Below are 19,560 nucleotides of genomic sequence, written 5' to 3'. Positions count from 1 at the left end.
AGGTGTCTGATGTCCTGCCAGTCCACATGTTGTTTATTTTACCGCCACGTGAACCTGGTATTTTGTGTACACCTGGGCAGCGTGGCTGGGGTGGGAGCACGCCTGCTGACGCACGTGTGCGTAACTGTTGGGAAAATAACATTTTTTTTCACCCTCGTGGACTTCCCTCCCATTCAGCCTTGTGCGACCCTTTGATGACACGTGGCAGGGTTCCTGCCATGATATTTCTTCTCTGCATCAGGGTGCCAGGTCCTGCTAACCACTGCTCAAGCCCCTTCTGTTTATACAATCCCAAGAAGTCCCTGGAATTGCAGGATTTTATGAGCATGCTTTTCCCATGGGATCAGATTGCAGTTGGGAAGGAGCTGGCAAACCCACAGCTGCTTGAGTGAGCTTTTGACTGAACTCTGATCACATCTTATACCTGCTTAAAAGCTTTCAGTGGCTTCCTGTCACTTACAGGAGCAGGAGCTAACATGGAGCCAGGCAATTGGATATTTTATAAACTGTGTCTTCGTGCATTGGGAACTATTGTACAAGGTCCTGTTGTATGATGATGAGGCTCAGAGAGGTAAACTGACTTGCCCAAGGTCATACCATAAACATGGCAGGTGGTAGAAGTAAGACGTGAAATCCTGTCTGCCTGATTCTGAAACCTGACTTGCCCAAGGTCATACCGTAAGCGTGGCGGGTGATAGAGGTAAGAGGTGAAATCCTGTCTGCCTGACTCTGAAGTTCACAGATAAATTGAAAAAAAGTAACTCTGCCAGAGTAGCTTACATGGCTCAGTGAATCCTTTGTAGAAGAGATATCTAAGTCTTACAGGATGAATAGGAGTTTGCCAGTGGTACTTTAATCCAGATGTTAAGACATCATTTCCTGGAGTTGTTAGGAAGATTAAATGTGGTTATTTATGTAAGAGCTAATAAAACCCCATGCACACGTGGGATTCTTGCTGTGTCCTAGCTCTGGGGAGCCATATTGGAAATAAACACATTGGGTCATAACAGAGACTGAGGCAGGAGAGTAGGTGGATCTGAGAGATCCAGAGAGATCAAGAGGGTAGGTGGTAAGTCCATCTCACATATAAGGGGGAGCCCTGCTTTTTATCCTCGTTCAAGGTCAGCCTACACTTTTCAGAGCTTTGTAGCTTTGCTAATCTCTACATAGACATATTTCCTATGTACTTAGCAAGAAAGGCTAACTGGCCCCATCTCTGAATGAACTCTAAGGGTCTTGGTATTCTATGATATATCCTGGTTACACTGGTTATCAGCAGTGGCAAATTATAATCTCTCTGACTCTCAATTCTTTGACTGTATATTAATAATTATTTTAGAGGATTGTTTTGAGCGTTACATCAGTTGACTTATACAGAGCTCCTGGCACGGAGTATGGGTACCCAAAGAATGCATATTACTCTCGTCCTTATTGAAAAGAGGGGTCAAAAGAGGAAGGAGGTAACCCAGTTTGACCTGGGGAAGAGCAATTATAAGTCCTTTTAACTTTGGTAGTTGTGTATTACTAGAAATATCATGTCGAGGGGTGCCTGGCTGGCTTAGTCGGTAGAACATGTGGCTCTTGATCTCAGGGTCATGAGTTCGAACCACACATAGGGTGTGGAGCTCACTCAAAGATGAGACATATCATGTCGACAAAAGAGGGCTGGGGCTCTCTTCTTGAAAGGTCTGAATCATGCTGTTGGCTAGTTTGTTTTTTAGGGGTGGATCTGACACCCCTTTCAAAATCCAAATGAAAAGGCCAAAATAGCGCTAAGAGTTTTAAGGTGGCTGATATTATTTTGGAGAATAAAGTGGGTTTTTTCCCTTTAAGCACTTCCAAATAAGAAAGGCCATCCAAAGTTCTTTTTCACATCCATGATTAGACTAAAGACAGATGTCCCTTTGTCACGGAACCGGAGACTTTCCAACGTTGAGAAACTCAGAAACAGTGTGGTTTCTCGATACTGTGTGTCCCCAGCACCTAACAGTGCCCAGTACTCAGGAACCGTCAGTACGTGTTTGTGGAATTGCATTGAAGGCCTTGGATTTGGGCTCAGGAAACCCGGCACCGGGACCAGATCTGCCACTAATGTCTTTGTTTCTCCCATGGAGTTGCTTTCGGTTATGACAGTCTTCTTTTTGTAAAGAAAGGTCTGGACCTTCCAGCTTTGAAGAATGACCATTTGTCAAGGCAAACCCCTAGACCCAGAATATTGCATGTTCACACCAGCCCACAGCGAGTGTTTTTCATGGCAGCCCTTTTCAAAGGTAGGAAACGCCTTCATAGTCAACTCAGTTTTGTCTCATCTGGATTGTGTCCAGTACAAAAATCTGGACAAATAATCGTAAACCAGAGAAAGTTTGCACACTTCTAAGACCAGTAGCAATTAATTACTTTAAATAGAAACCCTGTCACTTACAAGCAACATAAATATTTGTATTTTGAACCTCCAAGTAGTAGCTGGGTTGACCATTCTGGCCTTAAGTGATTAAAAAAAAAAAATCGGTCATATTTTAACAAGGCATACGTTTATAAAGAAAGGGAGGGTCAGGTCATGGAGTAAGAAAACATGAACCAAAAGACAGACAGACCTGGGTTCAAATCCCAGTGACCAACTGACTCAGTGTGGGAACCTTGAACATGTTACAAAACTTCTGGCCTCAGCTTTCTGTTGTGTACAGATGAAAATAATAATGCACATTTTCACAGCTGTTGTGAAAATTCAGATACATTAATTCCTAATTGGATTCCAAGTTTGAACTCAGAAGCCCAATGTCTTCCATCTATTTTTCTTTTTTTCTTTCTTTCTTTCTCTTTCTTTCTTTCTTTCTTTCTTTCTTTTCTTTCTGTTTTTTTTTTTTTTTTTTTTTTGAGAGGGGGGGAGAGAGAGAGAGAGAGAGAGAGAGAGAGAGAGAGAGAGAGAGAATCCCATGAGGGGCAGAGAGAGAGAAGTGGGGCTCACACGGGGCTTGAGCTCACCCGGTATGGAACTCGAACTCACTAACTGTGAGATCATAACCTGAGCCAAAGTCAGATGCTCCATGACTGAGGCACCCAGGCGCCCTTCCGTCACTATTTCAAACATCTGGTCCACACTGGTGCCATTTGCCGGCTTCGCATTTTAGATGAGCTGTAGTCTTCAGTCTCCGAGCTTCAGTCTTTCATTTGTAAAATGAGCACAAGAGTGAAGTCTACACTGTAGGTAAGATGTAGAAAACTCTGTTGTAGAGTTCTCCCAGCTGCCTGATTGGAGCAGTGAGCCTGCGCTTGATATTCACATACGTGGTCTGCACCCAGTATTCTTCTGTGGCTAGAAGTGTAGGCTTTCTGCAGATATTAGTTTAATTATTACTCTCACAGATCCTGGACTTTGTTTATTCTAAGGTAACCACAGATTGGATGAAATGGCAAGTTGGACAACTCCGGGAAAGGCACTCGAAGGACTTGGTATATAGGAGCCACGGGCAGCCCCTTCCTGATGCTCTGAGTCAGGTCCTGCCGTGGGTCCCGCCCAAGTGCAAAGATTTCTTATTCACTCTCCCACCCCCACTCCTTCCCTTTCTAAAAAAGCACTTTGAGAGCAGGGGGCTGTGTTTAATTTTGTGCCAACGTGAAGCTGTGGCTGAAGGGAGCAGGGCTCTGGGGCTGGGTCACTTTGGTAACACTTCCCACATGACTTTATCAATGGGTGGGCCACAAAAACTTATCCTGTGTTTTTTTACACCCCACCCCCAAACCACCCAACCTGCTCAAGTGTTAGTTTTTCAAAGCCCAAGAAGTTTCAAAGGCCCGAACCCAACACAGGGGCCTTTCTTCACGCTTTGATTTTCTGCCCGTTAAGTGTTTGTCAGTGAGTTCGTATTTCGCCTCCTCTGCAGCCTACATATCCCAAGAGGTCCCTGGAGGTATAGGAAGTTAATTGATCCTTGATTAAAAGAAGGAGAAGTGCTTTGAATTGGGGTCTAGAATCACCAGATGGTATGTATACACACACACACACACACACACACACACACACACACACACACACTTCTTGTTTCTACTTTGCAAAAAGCTTGTAATGTACCTTTCATTATAGATAAATCTAAATTCCAGGATATTGGCTTCAGAGTGTTGGTTAAATTAGATACTGAGCACAGATGTGTATGTGGTGAATATTTAGTGAGTAATCGCCCATGCTGTTGCCTTGACTGTTCCATATAAAGCATCTTTTTCTTCAAAGGCCATGAAATTTGCTGAGCTTTAACTAATTTATCAATATACCTCGGGGCTTCCTTCTCTGTTTCAAGTGACTCGCTTACTTTAGAAAGCACTCGAAAGTCCGAGTGTCTCTGGTAAGTCACTTTAATCCCTTTGAACCTTTAATCCCTTGACTGAATGTGTTCATTTTTATGACTGTTTCTCCCATTAGCCTTTGGGCCACTTGAAGGTTGGGACTTAAATTCCCTCAGCACAGTGACCCAGTCAGTGCCGAGAACAATAATGGGTATCCAGATTGTCCAGATGGCAGTCCTTTATGTGGGGTTCCTCAGCACAGTTCGGGCACAAAACAGTTATTTAGTAAATGTTAGCTACTCTTGCTGTTGTCTGTGTTGACTCTGTCTTTCTTCCTTTCGTTGTCCACCTGTGTGTCTCTTCCAGCTCTGGAGCCAAATCTAAAATCGTGTTCTCGTAATGGCCATCGGTTGTGATGACTGCCTTATTGAAGTCCCTAAACTACTTTGAGTTTCTTGAGCGTACTTAGTCCCTGGACCCCAGAAACCTCCTACTCACATAAGGGTTCCCTCAAGCCTCCTGTCCTCTGTGGGCCATCTTTAGTGTCCCACACTAAAGAAGAAGCCTTATGGGCCCTCCCTGTAATCTATACATATGTCAGTCTGCCCATTTAGAAATATTTTAGTGCGCTTGTTTTTGCAACTTTCTTAAAATACCATAAGCCTCCTGAGGGCGGGTACTATGATGTATTCACCTCTAGGTTCCTAGTCATTAGCACTGGGAATTTTTTGGAAATGAAGTGATCAAGAACTATAATAGTTGGTTATAAAGACGGTGCCAGTGTTGGAAATGGAGATCCTGCTTTGGAAAAGAACAGCCTCCTCTCTGGGTCCTGGAGAGGCAAGGAAGGCATGGTGCTGTGTCTCTTGAGGACCAGCTACCCCATTGGAGAAAATGCCTATGCTTTTCCCATCAACTGAAGGGAATCCGAGGTTACTCTCTCCTGGAGTGAAGTCAAGACTTGACTGGCATCACCCCCGATCATACCACACATTTTTAGAGGAAACAGAAAAAGCCATTGGGTCTTCTAAATGCTCTCTCCATGCCTTTCAAGAAAATAAACAGAACACATTCAGATCCAACTTCTTGACTGTTTGTGGGCACCATCCACATGATCAGAACCGGAAGCTCCCCGAGCTTTAGGCAAGGGAGGAAGAGAAAGGATTTGGATCGCTCCCAGGTTAAGAGAGGGCAAAGGAACGGAATAAACAGATTTTCTTTACTAACTTCCTCTGTGTGGGATTGTTCCCCCCCACCCCCTCTTCGTCCTTTTAACATTTATTGAGTGTCTGTGGTGCGTGCCAGACCCGGAGCTGACATGACCCAGTGCTGTTGCCTGGTTTCCTCTAACTAAAACCCCTTCCTGCACTGATTTTATTCCATGACGTCTTGCCCTACTAGATTGCAAGCTCCCTGAGGGCAGGGCTCGTGCCGTCTTTGTACCTCGTGTACATAGTGAAGATTGAATCAATATTTGTCGACTAAATGAATGGATTAGTGTAGTAGTAGATGACATCATCCCAGCAATCCCAAAGCTAGACTGCACTCTTCCCATTGCAGAGATGAGAAGAGCGTTTTGGAGATGTGAAATAACTTGCTCAAGTAGCTGGGAGCAGAGTTGAGGTCATTAACCCAGTTCTGTCGAACTCCACAGCTCTTTTATATGTGTTTTATTGTCCTTAGAAACATATGTTTTACAGGCCTATCATGTGAACACCATTAAAAATAGAAGCTGGGGCCTACGAGCCCAGCCCAAATGTGAGGCACTCGAGGTCTGTTCCCTTCCTGAGTTTATTAGCAACGCTTTGGCTCCCAGGCACCACAGAGGCTGCGGCCGGGCTCAGACGTGGAGCTCAAGGTTTTTATCACGATGTGTGGAGCTTTAAAAGCGGACTATTAATATCATAGTGCTGGCTTCTTGGCTACTTTTCGTAGCCAACTTGGCCCCATTTCAAAATGTTGAGGCAGTGGAATGAAGATGGTTTGGGCCCGTAGGATATTTTTTTCTCTCCCAGCGCCCCACCCCCCAAAGATCAGCTGACTGTTCTTGCCCCTTCCTTGCCACAGCATTCCCTCCCTGCCTCACCTCTCCCGCTTCACTCTTTTGCAGAGACACGGTCTCAAGAGCTAATGGTTATTGCCTTCCAGGGTCCCTCTGTGTTTACTTTGAGAAGGTCAGGCACAATGCTGTGGTATGTTGCTGTTTCTTTCTTTTCAAAGCACTAGTATGAATTTGATAAAGTAAATTGTTGTTCTAGCAGGAAGCAGTTAGGGGTCACAAAATAAATAGCCGTAGAATTCAAATAAATCCAAAGAATAAAACCAAATAAATCCATGTGTGTATGCACAGTGATACATAAATACACTTTTTAGAAAGTGAGCGTTTTTATCGCTGCTGGTCTGGACCAAAGTAATTGAAAAATTGTGGAGTTCGTGGTACATTTTTTTTTTAAGAGGCGGTCTGGGGCTTCGAGCAACGTGACGTGAATTCAATTCTTTTTGAAAAACACAAAAGTGGAATTTTATCTTTTCAACCACCGCTTATCTTGGGATTTTTCGGCTCATGAAATTCACAGCTGGACGAAACCAATTTGCAAAGTTAAATCAGGGATTCAGGCATTTGGGGGTAGACTAAGAGACCCTGAAGGAGCTAAATATTCTCTCTAAATATTCTCTCGTAGTCACTGTTCTCTTCACTTGAAGATGAACGGCACATGCTTAACCGATGGTGTAAAATGACCTCTTCAGGTTGTTGGGAGATCCAATACAGAAATGAATGAATGCCTTACACATTGTGGATGGCTCTTACATCGGTGGTGGCTGTTAACAGGATGTTTTTCTTGGTCTTCCCTAGTCCTAACATTTACTGGCTCACCTTTTACTTAGGGGAGTGGTATTGCAGCTTGGTATTGAACTTGGGTGGTAGGGGAAGAGGTCTTCCAGTCTGAGAGAAGAGTAGGAACTGAGGCAAGAGTCGCCGTGTCCCGTTTTCTTGGAGGCTGTGTCAAGGGGGCCACAGACCGTGAGTCAGGAGAAGGGAGGTCCAGGTCGCGGGGCACTCCAGAGGTCACACTTTATCTCGTGCGGTGCAACGGCGAGCTGCGGAAGAAACTTAAGCAAGGCAGTGACGTGCTCGTGGTCAGGAAGTGAACCGGTAGATATGTGTGAGAGGCGGTGAAGGTCAGGAGACCGATGCGGAGGCTGCTGCAGTGACCAGGCCAGAGATCTTGTAGGCCTTCGCTTTTTGCTTCAGGGTTGTGAGGAACTTTTCCTGGCAGGTGATGGAATCCACTCGCCATGACCTTTAAGGGAATGGCATCTGAGCCGAGCCACTGATAAACCAGCAGCAGCTGCAGGAGCAGCTTGGTGCTCCCAGATGCCCTTGGGCTCCGCTCCAGAGCTCCAGGCCGCAGGGCCCTCTGCTCAGCTCTACTTCGTCTTGGTAGGGACTCTTCAGTGGAAGAAAATGGTTGAAAAGGGCACCGCTGAGCAGCGACCGTGTGCCAGGCGCTACGCTGGAAGTCGCGTGTGGCTGGTTCTCCTTTTGTCGTCCCTGCAACTCATGTGTGGGGAGACTGAGGCTCAGAAATATGGAATGACAACCAGGGGTCACATTGGACCTGAGATCCAAATTCAGCTTATCTGACCCCGAGGCCTTCACGGCTCCAAGCAGCAGAGCCTTGCGATGAGCCTCTTGAAGCGGGGAATGGTGATGTCCGATGCACTTGGCGAACGACACATCATTAGACTCGGGGCCCTGTTGGCGATTGTCACTCCTTGGGCTTTAATGTCCGCAGGGTGTGGTCGCGCCGTGGGAAAGCTCCTCCCCGGCTCTTCCACTGCCTCCCACTGTGCCCTCGGACAAGACCAGAGAATAATGCGTTGCTCCTCCCGGGGGTGACCAGGAAGCAGAGGGACTGCAGGTGCTGAACACTCTCTGTGGGCTGTACATAGCTGCAAATGCACGAATTCCTGTCCCTGGCAATGGTGTTACCTGGGCTGGTCTTTGCTGCAAGTCATTCTCCGGCCTCCTTTTATTGATGTTTTCCCTTTCTCTCTCCTCTCCCTTTTTTAATTTTCCGGTGCCTGTGATGGTCGCATCTGGACCAGCGGGCCTGCCCTTCCTCATCATTGAGACAAGCACCATCAAGCCTTACCACCGAGGGTTTTACTGCAATGACGAGAGCATCAAGTATCCTCTGAAAACCGGCGAGACCATAAATGATGCTGTGCTCTGCGCCGTGGGGATTGTCATCGCCATCCTCGCGGTAAGCGCCCGGGCTGCCCTGCTCCACCTGTCCGACTTCCCCTGTGTCGTGTTTCAGGATATCTGAGCCAATGGAGGTTGGCCGCGCAAGCAGAATTTCATTCGGTTAATAATAGTGTGTATTTCATGCGGTTAATGCTGTTACCAAAGGCATATACTAAAAGTATCATCTGTATACACACATATATACTGAACGTCTTCTAAAAGTATGCTAAGCACCCCTCTACTCTACTTTGCGTGCATTATCCTCACGGCCATCCAGTGAAGTCCAGATACCGTCCTTGTTTTTCTTCTACAATTAGGAGACTGAGGTCTGCAGAGTGAAAATAATTTGCCCACGCTCACTTGGAGCGGTCGAGTTGGAATTTGAACCCATTGGTCCCTTACCTCAGAGTCTGACCTCTGAGCCATGAAGGTGAGCCCCCGAGGAGGGGTATCACAGGCATGTTCTGCTGTCTTCACACTATGGCTGTGCCTCTGTAACAGTCATGCCACTGGTGTTCTCTGGCATATTGTTTACTTCTCTCATCCAGGGGCTGTGGTGGCAAAGCGAAAATAAAATTGGGACTTGGCATCAAGAGACCGAAGTTCTAGACCCGGCACCCCGCTGACAAGCTGTACGTGCTTAAAACCAGGGATGACCCCCTTGCTGCATAGTGTTGTATTGAGGAGGAAAAGAGAGCATGAGCATTGAAATACTTTGCAAACTCCTGAATTGCTGAGCGGGTTACTCAGGTGCAAGTGTAAAGTCTAGACTTACATACAGCTCATCCCTTAAAGGATGAAGGCCTCGTTGGGAATGCACACATGTGCCACGGTCTTTGACAGAGTCCAGAATTACTTTGGAGCAATGTTAGCCTCGTGGAAATTGGGGCATGGCCTACTTGGGCTTTACTTGGGAGGTCACCACCTTTTGTTTTTAGATGTGCCCATGTGGGGTGTTTGGGAGAGTAATTGATGGTAATCCACTCTCCTAATTTGTGAGTCACACATTTTCACAGATGTCCGTTCCGCGTCTCCAGTATTTTCTGTTCTTTGCCCTTGAACCCCAGCCATGTAGACATAAGGGATAGGCATCATGTCCACCAAGATCATAAATTCTCCCTCTCAGATCCTTGAGTCATGTTTATATTAGCCAGAGCCTGGAAGCTTATCTTTGGCCTATATGAGAAGCCGAGAAGGAAGGAAGCTAGAGTTAAACACACTACATGTGAATTGAGTGCTAGTATTCCCATTATACGAATGGAAAATCAGAAGCTCGAAGGGGTTAAGTGATAGGTTCAAAGTCTACAGCAAGTAAAAATTGGGGCTCAAGCCTATCCCTGGCTTATTTCAAAGCCCTGCTTCCATTTTGCAGGCGTGATTTCAAATGCAGAGTGGCTGTTCTATTCAAATTAATTGCTTAAGGGATCGGCATTTGTCTACTCATACCTACTCTGGATCAGATGGAAGCTGCTGATGGTCCTGAGCCGCATTTCATGAAGTTTTTCTTTTGACTTCCCCACTCTGGGGGTTGGTTGTAAACTTTGAGACCCCTCTTTGTTTTTTAATAACATCGTAAACCAGGCACACAATCAACAGTTTGAAATTGGGGGGGGGAGGGGGGCTGGTAGAATTCTTTCCAACCTTTAAAATAAAAACAGTCCATTGGGCAATGCTCGTAGTTTCTTAAAGGTGCACTGAGGATCTTTGTGTTCAGAAACTGAGAGATATAAAATCTAATTTTACTGTTTGTTCCAAATGGACAGTGTGGGGTTGAGTTCTGGAGGAAGAATGGCTTTTCCTGGAAGAGAAGTTTGTCGTGGAAGGCACATAATTGTGCAGTATCGTCTACTAAGGTTTGAACAGGTGTTTTTGACACTCGGGAGGATCAGTTAATTGAGTGCTTTGAGGAAGCTGACTATAACCCAGGAGTGGTTAAGATAAGAATAGCACAGGGACAAAGTGTCACATGCCCTTTGCTCTTTCTGCATGCAATTGTTCTTGGCTTCGGCTGGCCTAGTGGGACTGCTCCCAGACCCAGCACGGGAGCGAGGCGCTCTTCAGAGGCCGTGGCACCCCAGCTACGTGAATCCGGCAAATCCTGACTCTGTCCAGCCCTCGTTTTCCTTACCTGTGTTCAGATTCACTCAACGGGCCTTGCTATAAGGATCCGGTGCCATCATTCGTGGGAACGGACTTTGTAGCAGATGGACGTGGGGTGCCAAAGTGGCTTTTCTGAGGGCTGTGCTTCTCGTCTGTTCTTCCTCCCTCAAGCAAAACTCCTGGTCAGCAGCTCTTTCCCTGCTGTCGGCCAAGATCAGCCCCTTCCTCTTGAAATGCTAGCATTTCTGAAAAAAAAAAAAAAAAAAAATCTGCTTTTAGGAGTTTAGTTTGGCTTGCTCTTCTCCTCATGTCATGTTGGTGTTTTAATTAAAAGCCTCCCTGACCTCTCATGTTTCCTTGAAACGGTCAGTTGTGCGCTGTGACCTGGGTTATAGGATGAGCAACGGCATGGCTTCCACATCCCATACAGTGTCAGCAAAATAGGTTTGGATAGTGCTTTCCTCTAGTACTCCGTGCTCCGGGGGGGGCCCCCCCCCCCCGAAACCCAAAACAAAACAGGCAAAACAGATAATAATTAGTGTCCTTCGTTAGGTGCCACTGTGTGCCATAGAAACCTGCAAACTGTGTTCAAGCATTTCACCCGTGCGGAAACCCTGACAGCTAGGTAACCTGCCTCCGTATAGTCTGGAGTTAAAGGCCTGTGCTCCGGTGCCTCTCTGAACTCCCGCTGTGCAGTGTGTATGCAACAAGTGGATTACCTGAGCCTCAGTAGGCCCATCTGTTGAATGGAGATAATACATCTCCTTATTAAGGTTTTCAGAATTAAATGAGATGATGCATGTAAGGTAACTCCGTGCTTGGTGCCTGGGGCATCCTTGATAAATGTTAACTGTTTTCATTATAAATGACTAAACAGTCAAAAAGTGGTGGAGTGACTTTGCAAAGACCTCATGTCTAATAAAAATAGAATCAGGAAAGGAACGCCAGCCTTGGGACCCATCCTGCCGCTCCCGCTCTTTCCTTGTAGTTAATTCACTAAAACCCAGATCTCTTGACTCTTCCTCCCGTGCTCTTTGCAAAAGGACCTTTACCTCTGGATCCAGCTGGGGGCATGTGTGAGATGTGGGCTCATAACGAGGTCTGCTTACCCACTTCCCTGCCATTAAGTACTAGAGTACTCATGGAAATAAGCAGAGGCAAGACCTCAGAGGAGAAATGAGTAATTCACTTTAGTGCACCCGATTCTGGAAAAGCTATATACAGCTTAAATTAAACAACAACAACACGTTTCCCACTTCCGCATCATGACTGGTCACAGAGCCTGGCTGCCTCCGTCCAGGATCTGCTTCTGATCAGAGGGCGTGAGTGACAGTCAGGGAGGGTGGGGGTGGGGAACCCGGTCTGGAAATCTAATCATCTTGATATTTGCTGCCCGGGCCTTCTCCTGCCGACCTCAGGTTTGTTTAAAACAACAAGAGAATCCTTGGCTGACTTGCATGCCCCTGCTCCAGTCTGAGTGTCCCCACAGCAAAGGAGTGGGGTGGCGGTGCCGTTTCAAATGTGACCGGGAGGTGCAAATCATCAGAAGTTATAGAGAAAGCAGACACCTTTCGATGGCAGGAGATATGGAAAAATCTAGTCGCTTTGACTTCTTTTTCAGATGTATCTCAGATTCTGGAATTATAGCATAATGGGAATTCCTTCCAAATCCGCAAAGCAGCGGTTCCTATCTCTGCCTTGTAAAGGTTTAATGACTCTAGCAGCAGAGAGATTAGGAGCAAAAACAGTGAAGTATCACCCCCTACCTAGCCTCCTCTCAATTTGCCTTGTACCGCACTATGAAGAGTATCAGGGGCGAAGATTTTAATATGGAAGAATGCTCAGTATTCTTTTTAAATCAGCGTGGGCTCAGGGCTTGCTTTGGTCAGGCCCTGAAAGTGGTTTATATAGATTCTTAGCATCTAGGACTTGATGTGTGAATGAGTCACGGGTGAATCCCCTTCTCCCTCTGGCCACATAAATTTGACTTTTCCTCTCAGATCCCATTGAATGGGACTTCTGTAATAATACTCCTAACTAGAGAAAGAGCTCAGACTTTGGCATCATCTGGTTTAGGTTTATGTCCTAACTTTTGTGCTGATTATTGGTCGTCAGACCCCTTTGGAAAAGAACTATACCTTCCTTTCCTGTAAGATGGTGACAGTAGCTCCCCAACCCCCTAGGCTTTTCTGGAGGTCCAATCAAGTGACATTACGTGTGTCATTGGCGAGAATCCTCCTTGTCATTGCTGTAGTGTCATGCAGTTAACAGAGTGCCCGTTATGTGCACATTCTCTTATTTGCACCTGGTGGTGATTCTGGGAGGTTGACTGTTACAGTTAAGGCCACTGGGGATCAAGGATATTAAGTGACTTTCCCATAACTACTTAGTGGCAGGGCCAGACCAGGGGTCCTCTGATTCACAGGTAAGGCTTTTAAAATAATAATAATAATAATAATAATAATAATAATAATAATAATATAAGGCACCATTGCTGCCTTATAAAGCCTGCCTGCCTGCCTGCCTTCCACATTCACTTGTCTAGCACCCCCGAAGTAGCAGGTGCTGGGGACCCGATGGTGAACCTGCTGCATCTCAAGCAGGCAAACAGCACCTTCAGTATTTCTGCCTGGTAATGTGATTTGTGTCTGGGTATTGTCTCCCCAGCTAGATGATAGGTCCCTGGAAGGCTGAGACCAGCCTTTTCTTCTTGCCCATGGTATGTATTAAATAAACCCCAGGCAGACATCTCCCTCTCCAGGAAACATTCCTTGGCTGCCTCCTTCCCCACCTTCCAAAGGTCCCAGAGATCCCTGGGCTGGCCTCTGTCTTTGCCGTTACTGTGTGCAACTGTCCTGTCTTTTTCTCGGTGACCCCGTTAGCTGCAGCAGAGACAGGGAGCGGCCTGATCTGATTTTAAATTGCTAGTCTCTAGTGCAAGGCACAGACTGTGGTGCTCAATACGCGTTTGTAAAAATCACAAGCCATACGTTTTGGGCAGCAAATCAAAAGCATTAGGCCAGGAGATGTCAGAGGACCTAGGCAGGCGGGCAAAGTATTCCATGTGCTTCCCTAAAATCTTAAATACGGTCCCCGACGCACGTGGGAACGGGCTGTGTAGCACACGGCAGATGTCTTGCTGCAGAGACAAGAAGAAGACTTAATACCTCCAAGACTTGTTTATTCAGGATCGGGCTTCAGTGTGCCCACATCTGGACTTCATTACTTCCTCCCCACCCCTCCAACCCCTTTATCTGAGAGCACACTGCCAAGAAAACAAGGTTCCCCAAGATTGCCTCATTAAGGGTTAGTCGAGTTTTCAACTCTGCAAAAAGTGAAGTCGGGCTGGCCCAGCGGTGCCCCGGTAGGAGACCCGGTCCCCCAGTTTACAATCCACTAGGCCTGTGCAATTACCAGGACCACCCACAGAGAGTGGCCGCATGAATCCTTCCACTGTGTCGGTCTCTGATCAAATGGCACAGAGTTCTTCTGAGACCTTCTTATCCCTGAGGGGATGGTGGCAGGGGGCATCTATTTGCAATGTAACAAACACGGGCATCGGGATTAGGATTTAGTTTGTCCCCTTCCGCGCGCACACACACCCACACACACACACACACACACACACACACACACAGTCCATGCTCTGGCACCAGTTTTTCCTCAGGCACATGTAGCTCTGAGGGGGTTAATGACCACTTGGAAAATGTCTCCAGTGTGCAAGTGGCTTTTCATTTGTCCATTTAAAAAAATTTTTTTTGATGTTTATTAATTTTTGAGAGAGACACAGACAGGATGCGAATGGGTTGGGGCAGAGAGAGAGGGAGGCACAGAATCTGAAGCAGGCTGCAAGGCTCCAAGCTGTCAGCACAGAGCCCGACGCGGGGCTCAAAGTTGGAAACCGCGAGATCATGACCTGAGTCAAAGTCGGATGCTCAACCGACTGAGCCACCCCGGCGCCCCTCATTTGTCCATTTTAAATGATAATGCTCTGGAGGCCGAGAAGTCCATTCTGTGAATCATTTTCTGTTCGGGATTGGGGCAGAGAATCAGGTAACATTTACAAGCTATCTGATGGACGGGAAACTAATGCCTTATCTTAAATCCTCTTCTTTAGTTAGATGAGGTAGGTATTGTTATTTTTATTTTTATTTTTTTACGTTTATTTATTTTTGAGAGAGAGAGAGCATGCCCGGGGTAGGAGCAGAGAGAGGTGGGGACAGAGGATCTAAAGCGGGCTCTGCGCTGACAGGAGAGAGCCCTACGTGGGGCTCGAACTCGCAAACTGTGAGACTGTCATCCTGAGCCAAAGTCGGATGCTTAATCGGTTGAGCCACCTAGGTGCCCAGAGGTAGGTGTTACTTACCCTGTTTTACAAATGAAGGAGGGCACGGAGGCTCCCAAGGGAGAAGTGGCTAGTTTAAGGTTACTCTGTTTAGTGAATGAGGGAGCAGAAATGAGAACCCAGGTCTCTGTGGCTTCAGAGCCCAGTGCCTGAACTGACATTTATTCAAGGCCTGCTCTGCCAGGAGCTATGCCGAGTGCTCTTTATTTCAGTGAGCTGTAAAACCTTTTCGTTTCTGGGCTTGGGGAGCTCAGCGTATGGCGGAAGGCAAAACGTTGAGACCGCTAGGCAGACGGCCGCCTAAGATCCTCCCGTGGACGGTGTGCGATAGTGTTTTGGGCAAAGTGGCTTTTGCAGAAGGTGATAACCTGCTGGGAGGGTGGATGTTGGGTGAGCCCCCCCCCCCCACCTTAGAACAAGCAAGCTTTGTGGTAGACACCTCGCCCTAGGACCCAGATGCTACCCTAGGGGTTTAGGGTCTAAAGGGGAAGCAGGGCAACTACAAGACTGACAATATTGTTCCCCGCGGGGAGACTGAGGAGTTGGTCAGAGAACAGGACGGGGGCCAGAGTGCTCCCGGTGGTGCTGGTGGTGCCCCCCGGAACTGAGAGCTTCAAGGGTAAAACAGGCCAAAGGCTGTAGATGGTGTGAGGTATAAATCAAGTGCTGCTGTGAAAATTCAGAAGAAGATCACTGAAGGTTACTTTCATGGGTCAAGACTGGGATCATCATTGTCCCCCTCATCATTCATTGGGCGCTGGTCCCACTTAATCATCACCACAGCCCTTGAGCTCTTGGTGTTGGCATCGTCCCTTTTTCACACATGAGGAAACTGAGGGCTACAGCGCTCTGTTGTCCAGGACCCATTAAGTGAAGAGAGCCAGAACTCTCCCCCGATGCACTTGTTGATTGATGGAGCTCCGCCTTGAAGGGTGGGTGGGACTTCCATCAGAGATCCTGACCTTCTAGGCAGAAGGGCTTGCTTGGAGAACGAGAGGCTGGAACAATGGAGTGTTTTCAGGAAACGCAGAGCAACCCTGTTTGGCTGGAGAAATAAGAGTATCGGGGAGTAGATGGAGATAAGGTAGAAAAGGATCACAGCGAGATTGTGAAATTCCTTGAATGTCAAGGAGTTTTTACCCCAGTTAATCGGCTGGAGATTGTGATGAAAGCCTTTCAAGCTAGCTTCGTCAATTTTGCAGCCAAGGTGAGGAGGAGGCCTGAACCACGATGGGGCTGATACGAGGGGGAGAGAGAGAGAGAGAGAGAGAGAGAGACGGATACGAGACCCCTTGTAGAATTAAGATGAGTGGAATTGGAAGACCATGCGACAGCCTACAGGGTCATGTCTTTGCAGTTATATGATGGTAACTTGAGCAGGAATAAGGGGAAGAGGAGTGAGGTTTGGGGAAAAAGTGGGAATGGGTGTGACAGACTGGGTTAGGTTGACGTACTGATACCATTGGTTTGATAACTGGTTGGGAGATTTGGCAGAAGATTGGAAGAAGGCTGACCCCTGGGGTAAGGGGTAAGCTGAAAGTAGAGCTGGGGTGAGGGGGGGAAGAGAGAGAGGGAAGTGCCCTTTTGATGGTCATCTTCACAGAGGTAATAATTGGAACTGTTGAAGCAGCAGAGATCAGGGCGGAAAGGCAAGGCTTCAACCCCAGGAAGACCCACGTTTGTCTGGGAGAACCCTGAAGGGGAGCCTCTGGAAGGAGAAACGCATTTGAGAAATAGGAAGAAAAGCATGGTGGTGCGATATTCAGGAAGTTCAGGGGATTCAGTGTCAAAAAAGAGCATGAGAGGGGCAGCAGGCAGTGCTACAGAAAAAACATTCAGGAGACCCTTACGCGGACAGGCAGAGCTAGCCATCTAGGACACCCGTGGCTTTGAGTCCCTGACTTTTGGGAATGACGATGCTTCGCACTTCAAGTTTTTGTTTTTGTTTTTGTTTTTTTTTTACATTTATTTATTTTTGAGAGACAGAGACGGCGTGAGCAGGGGAGGGGCAGAGAGAGAGGGAGACACAGAATCCGAAGCAGGCTCCAAGCTCTGAGCTGTCAGCACAGAGCCCGACATGGGGCTCGAACTCATCAACTGTGAGATCATAACCTGAGCTGAAGTTGGATGCTTAACCGACTGAGCCACCCAGGCGCCCCTAGGATGCTTTGCACTTCAGACTGCCTTCTTCCTAAAGCTTCTGGGCTTAGGGCAGCCACTGCTGATTTCCGCCATAGCTAGTTTCTGTGGCCTCTCTCTGGCCTCTTTGCTGTCTGTATTCTAGATATTGGAGTGTTGGCTTATCCACAGAGTCCAGAAACTCCACTGGTGGCCTTGGACAGAACTATGTCCTCAGTGCTTTTCCCAGTCTGCGAGGCACTACTCTTCCACCCAAGCAGGAGAAGCAGTGAAGATTACATTTCTCATCATTTATTTCTAGTCATTAAAGATACTGCATTTTGTTGTCCTGGATGGAGCATCCAGCTTCAGAGAAAATCCAGCCACACTTCTGTCTCCGTCCCGCGAAGCGGGATCCAAATAACATTACCTTTTTCCTTTCGCTGGGGACTGAAAAAAATGATTCTCCCTTCTTTATTGTCCATCATCCAGTGTTTGTTGAATGAATCTATTCTTCTGGATGGAAAGAAGTTCACTAGTCTGCATAACTGAGATGTGAAAGAACAGGTTGGCCCTCTGTGGCTAGCAGGGACTGAGGTGGGCAAGCGTTTGACAAGATTATCTGACCTTCCCAGGTGTTCTAGGAGCACCTGTCTCACTGGAAACACAGACCCTGCCGCCTGCTGGGACATCTAAGAGCAAGCCAGCTTGACGCCATCGGACAGGACCCAGGAGCTAGAATGAGGAGTCCAGGCTGCAGTGACAGTTCTGCCATTGCCTGATTTCTAAGGGTGATTCCCTGGCCTCCCCGGCCTTCCCCATACTCACTTACAAGGTGTTAATAATAATTCAGTAATAGGATGTTGGGAGAAGCAGATAATGCAGTAGTTGTGAAAATGCTTTGTAAGCTATAAAGTGCTGGGCGAATATTATTATCCAAGCAGGTCAAAAAATAAGGAAGTGTGTCCTTCAAACTCGGCAGGGGAAGAAGATGAGTTCTCAGTCTCTAAAAGAGGTGTTTGTTGGGATGCTGTGCAAAAGTCTGACTTTTCTTGGGATAACTTACAGAGTGGCATGTGACAGATGACACGAACAATGCACTAGGCTTTCCCTTGCTGCCCTGGGTTGAGACTTCTGCTTTGTCCCCCTGAAAAAGACATCCTATGGATAAAGTGGTCAAAGCCAACATATCCATACACATGTTTTCTGGTTCTACTCTGGAGGGGTAGTACTTCCAAACTCTTCACTTTGGAATGTGCTTTTCCAAGGAGCTTTTGAAAGTATCTTAGAGAAGATATTTTCAGGTCGCCTGGGTGGCTCCGTTGGTTGAGCGTCCAACTTCATCTCAGGTCATGATCTCACGGTTTCGTGAGTTCGAGCCCCGTGTCAGGCTCTGCCCTGGCATCGCAGAGCCTCTGCTTCTCTCTCTCTGTCCCTCCCCCACTCATGCTGTCTCTGTCTCTCTCAAAATAAATAAATAAACTTAAAAAAAAAAAAAAGAAAAGATTTTCTACAAGTATTTGTTAATGTTTTGTTTCCTCTTCCCTAAGGGGAAGAGAAAAAAATTATAAGAGAGCTCTAGGCTTTTGACATACCACCTTCTTGCGTCCCTTGGCAGTCCTACCAGGTAGATGTTATTGACGTTATTTTCGTAGAGGAGGAGCCCTAAGCCCAGAGAGGCGAAGTCACTTGCCTAACGTAAGATGTGCGGTTCAGGCTGAGGTTTTTCTGGTTCCAAAGTCAGTGCTGCTTTGACCACCCTGTGCTCTCTCTTTTTCAAAAAGTCAGTGCTCTCCAGATTCCCTCTCTGGAACACTTCCGATATCGGTGAATATGTGGACAGTTGAGGTCTTTTACACCAGAAAGAAGAGGCGGAGCGGAGCTGTCTTGGAGTTGGGGACAAACCGTCACCGTGGTCGGGGGGGGGCAAGCGCTGGTCGTTTTCTGTCTCCTTGTAGCTTTAATTGCGATGCTTCCCCGCTTTATTAGTTTCCAGATTCTGTGCCAAGTGCTTTAAAAGAAAGGTAGGGGAGAATTCTCCTCCGCTGCCTGGCAGCTTGCCATTACCCCCGGAATCTGTTGCTTGCTGTTTCAGAAAGGGATCAACATTGAAGGCATTTTTCTCAGTAGTGAAATTTACATATCACAGCCTTGCTGACTGAGGCAGAAATGAGGGCTCCAGGGGCTGGAGTCTGGGGGAGGGAAGAGCTTATTTTATTACCCGGGAATAAAAACATTGTGAGTAATGAATAAAGTCCGAAAGCAGTAAATCTGGAACTCCGGCGTTAGGTGTGTAACGTGTCGGAGAACAATTTAAGCCTTCGCCTCTTCGGCAGAGGTGAGGTATTCGGGCCGCCTTTCACAGCCCGAATTTCATTAAATGGCCTTTTAAGGGTTAGGATTACAAGAAGCCAAGTCCGGCTGGTTCATAATGATGATTTATGGCTGTGTTGTCGACTCCCCGACC

The 19,560-nt window shown here is 47.0% G+C and overlaps 1 protein-coding gene across 3 annotated transcripts in view; it reads left to right on the top strand.

Annotated features, from left to right (window-relative positions):
- Nucleotides 1–19,560, top strand: part of PLPP3 (phospholipid phosphatase 3) — a 74,889-nt gene that overhangs the window by 24,650 nt on the left and 30,679 nt on the right. For all 3 annotated transcript variants that reach the window (XM_040470371.1, XM_040470369.1, XM_040470370.1), the window contains one exon: nt 8,389–8,546. In XM_040470371.1, the coding sequence (XP_040326305.1) occupies nt 8,389–8,546 (158 nt within the window). The remainder of the gene's footprint in view (nt 1–8,388; nt 8,547–19,560) is intronic.

The sequence above is a fragment of the Herpailurus yagouaroundi genome, unplaced genomic scaffold, assembly GCF_014898765.1.
Source record: "Herpailurus yagouaroundi ecotype Mexico unplaced genomic scaffold, PumYag 77, whole genome shotgun sequence".
In the NCBI taxonomy this organism is placed as follows: Eukaryota; Metazoa; Chordata; class Mammalia; order Carnivora; family Felidae; genus Herpailurus; species Herpailurus yagouaroundi.
This window is presented reverse-complemented; position numbering and strand designations above follow the sequence as displayed.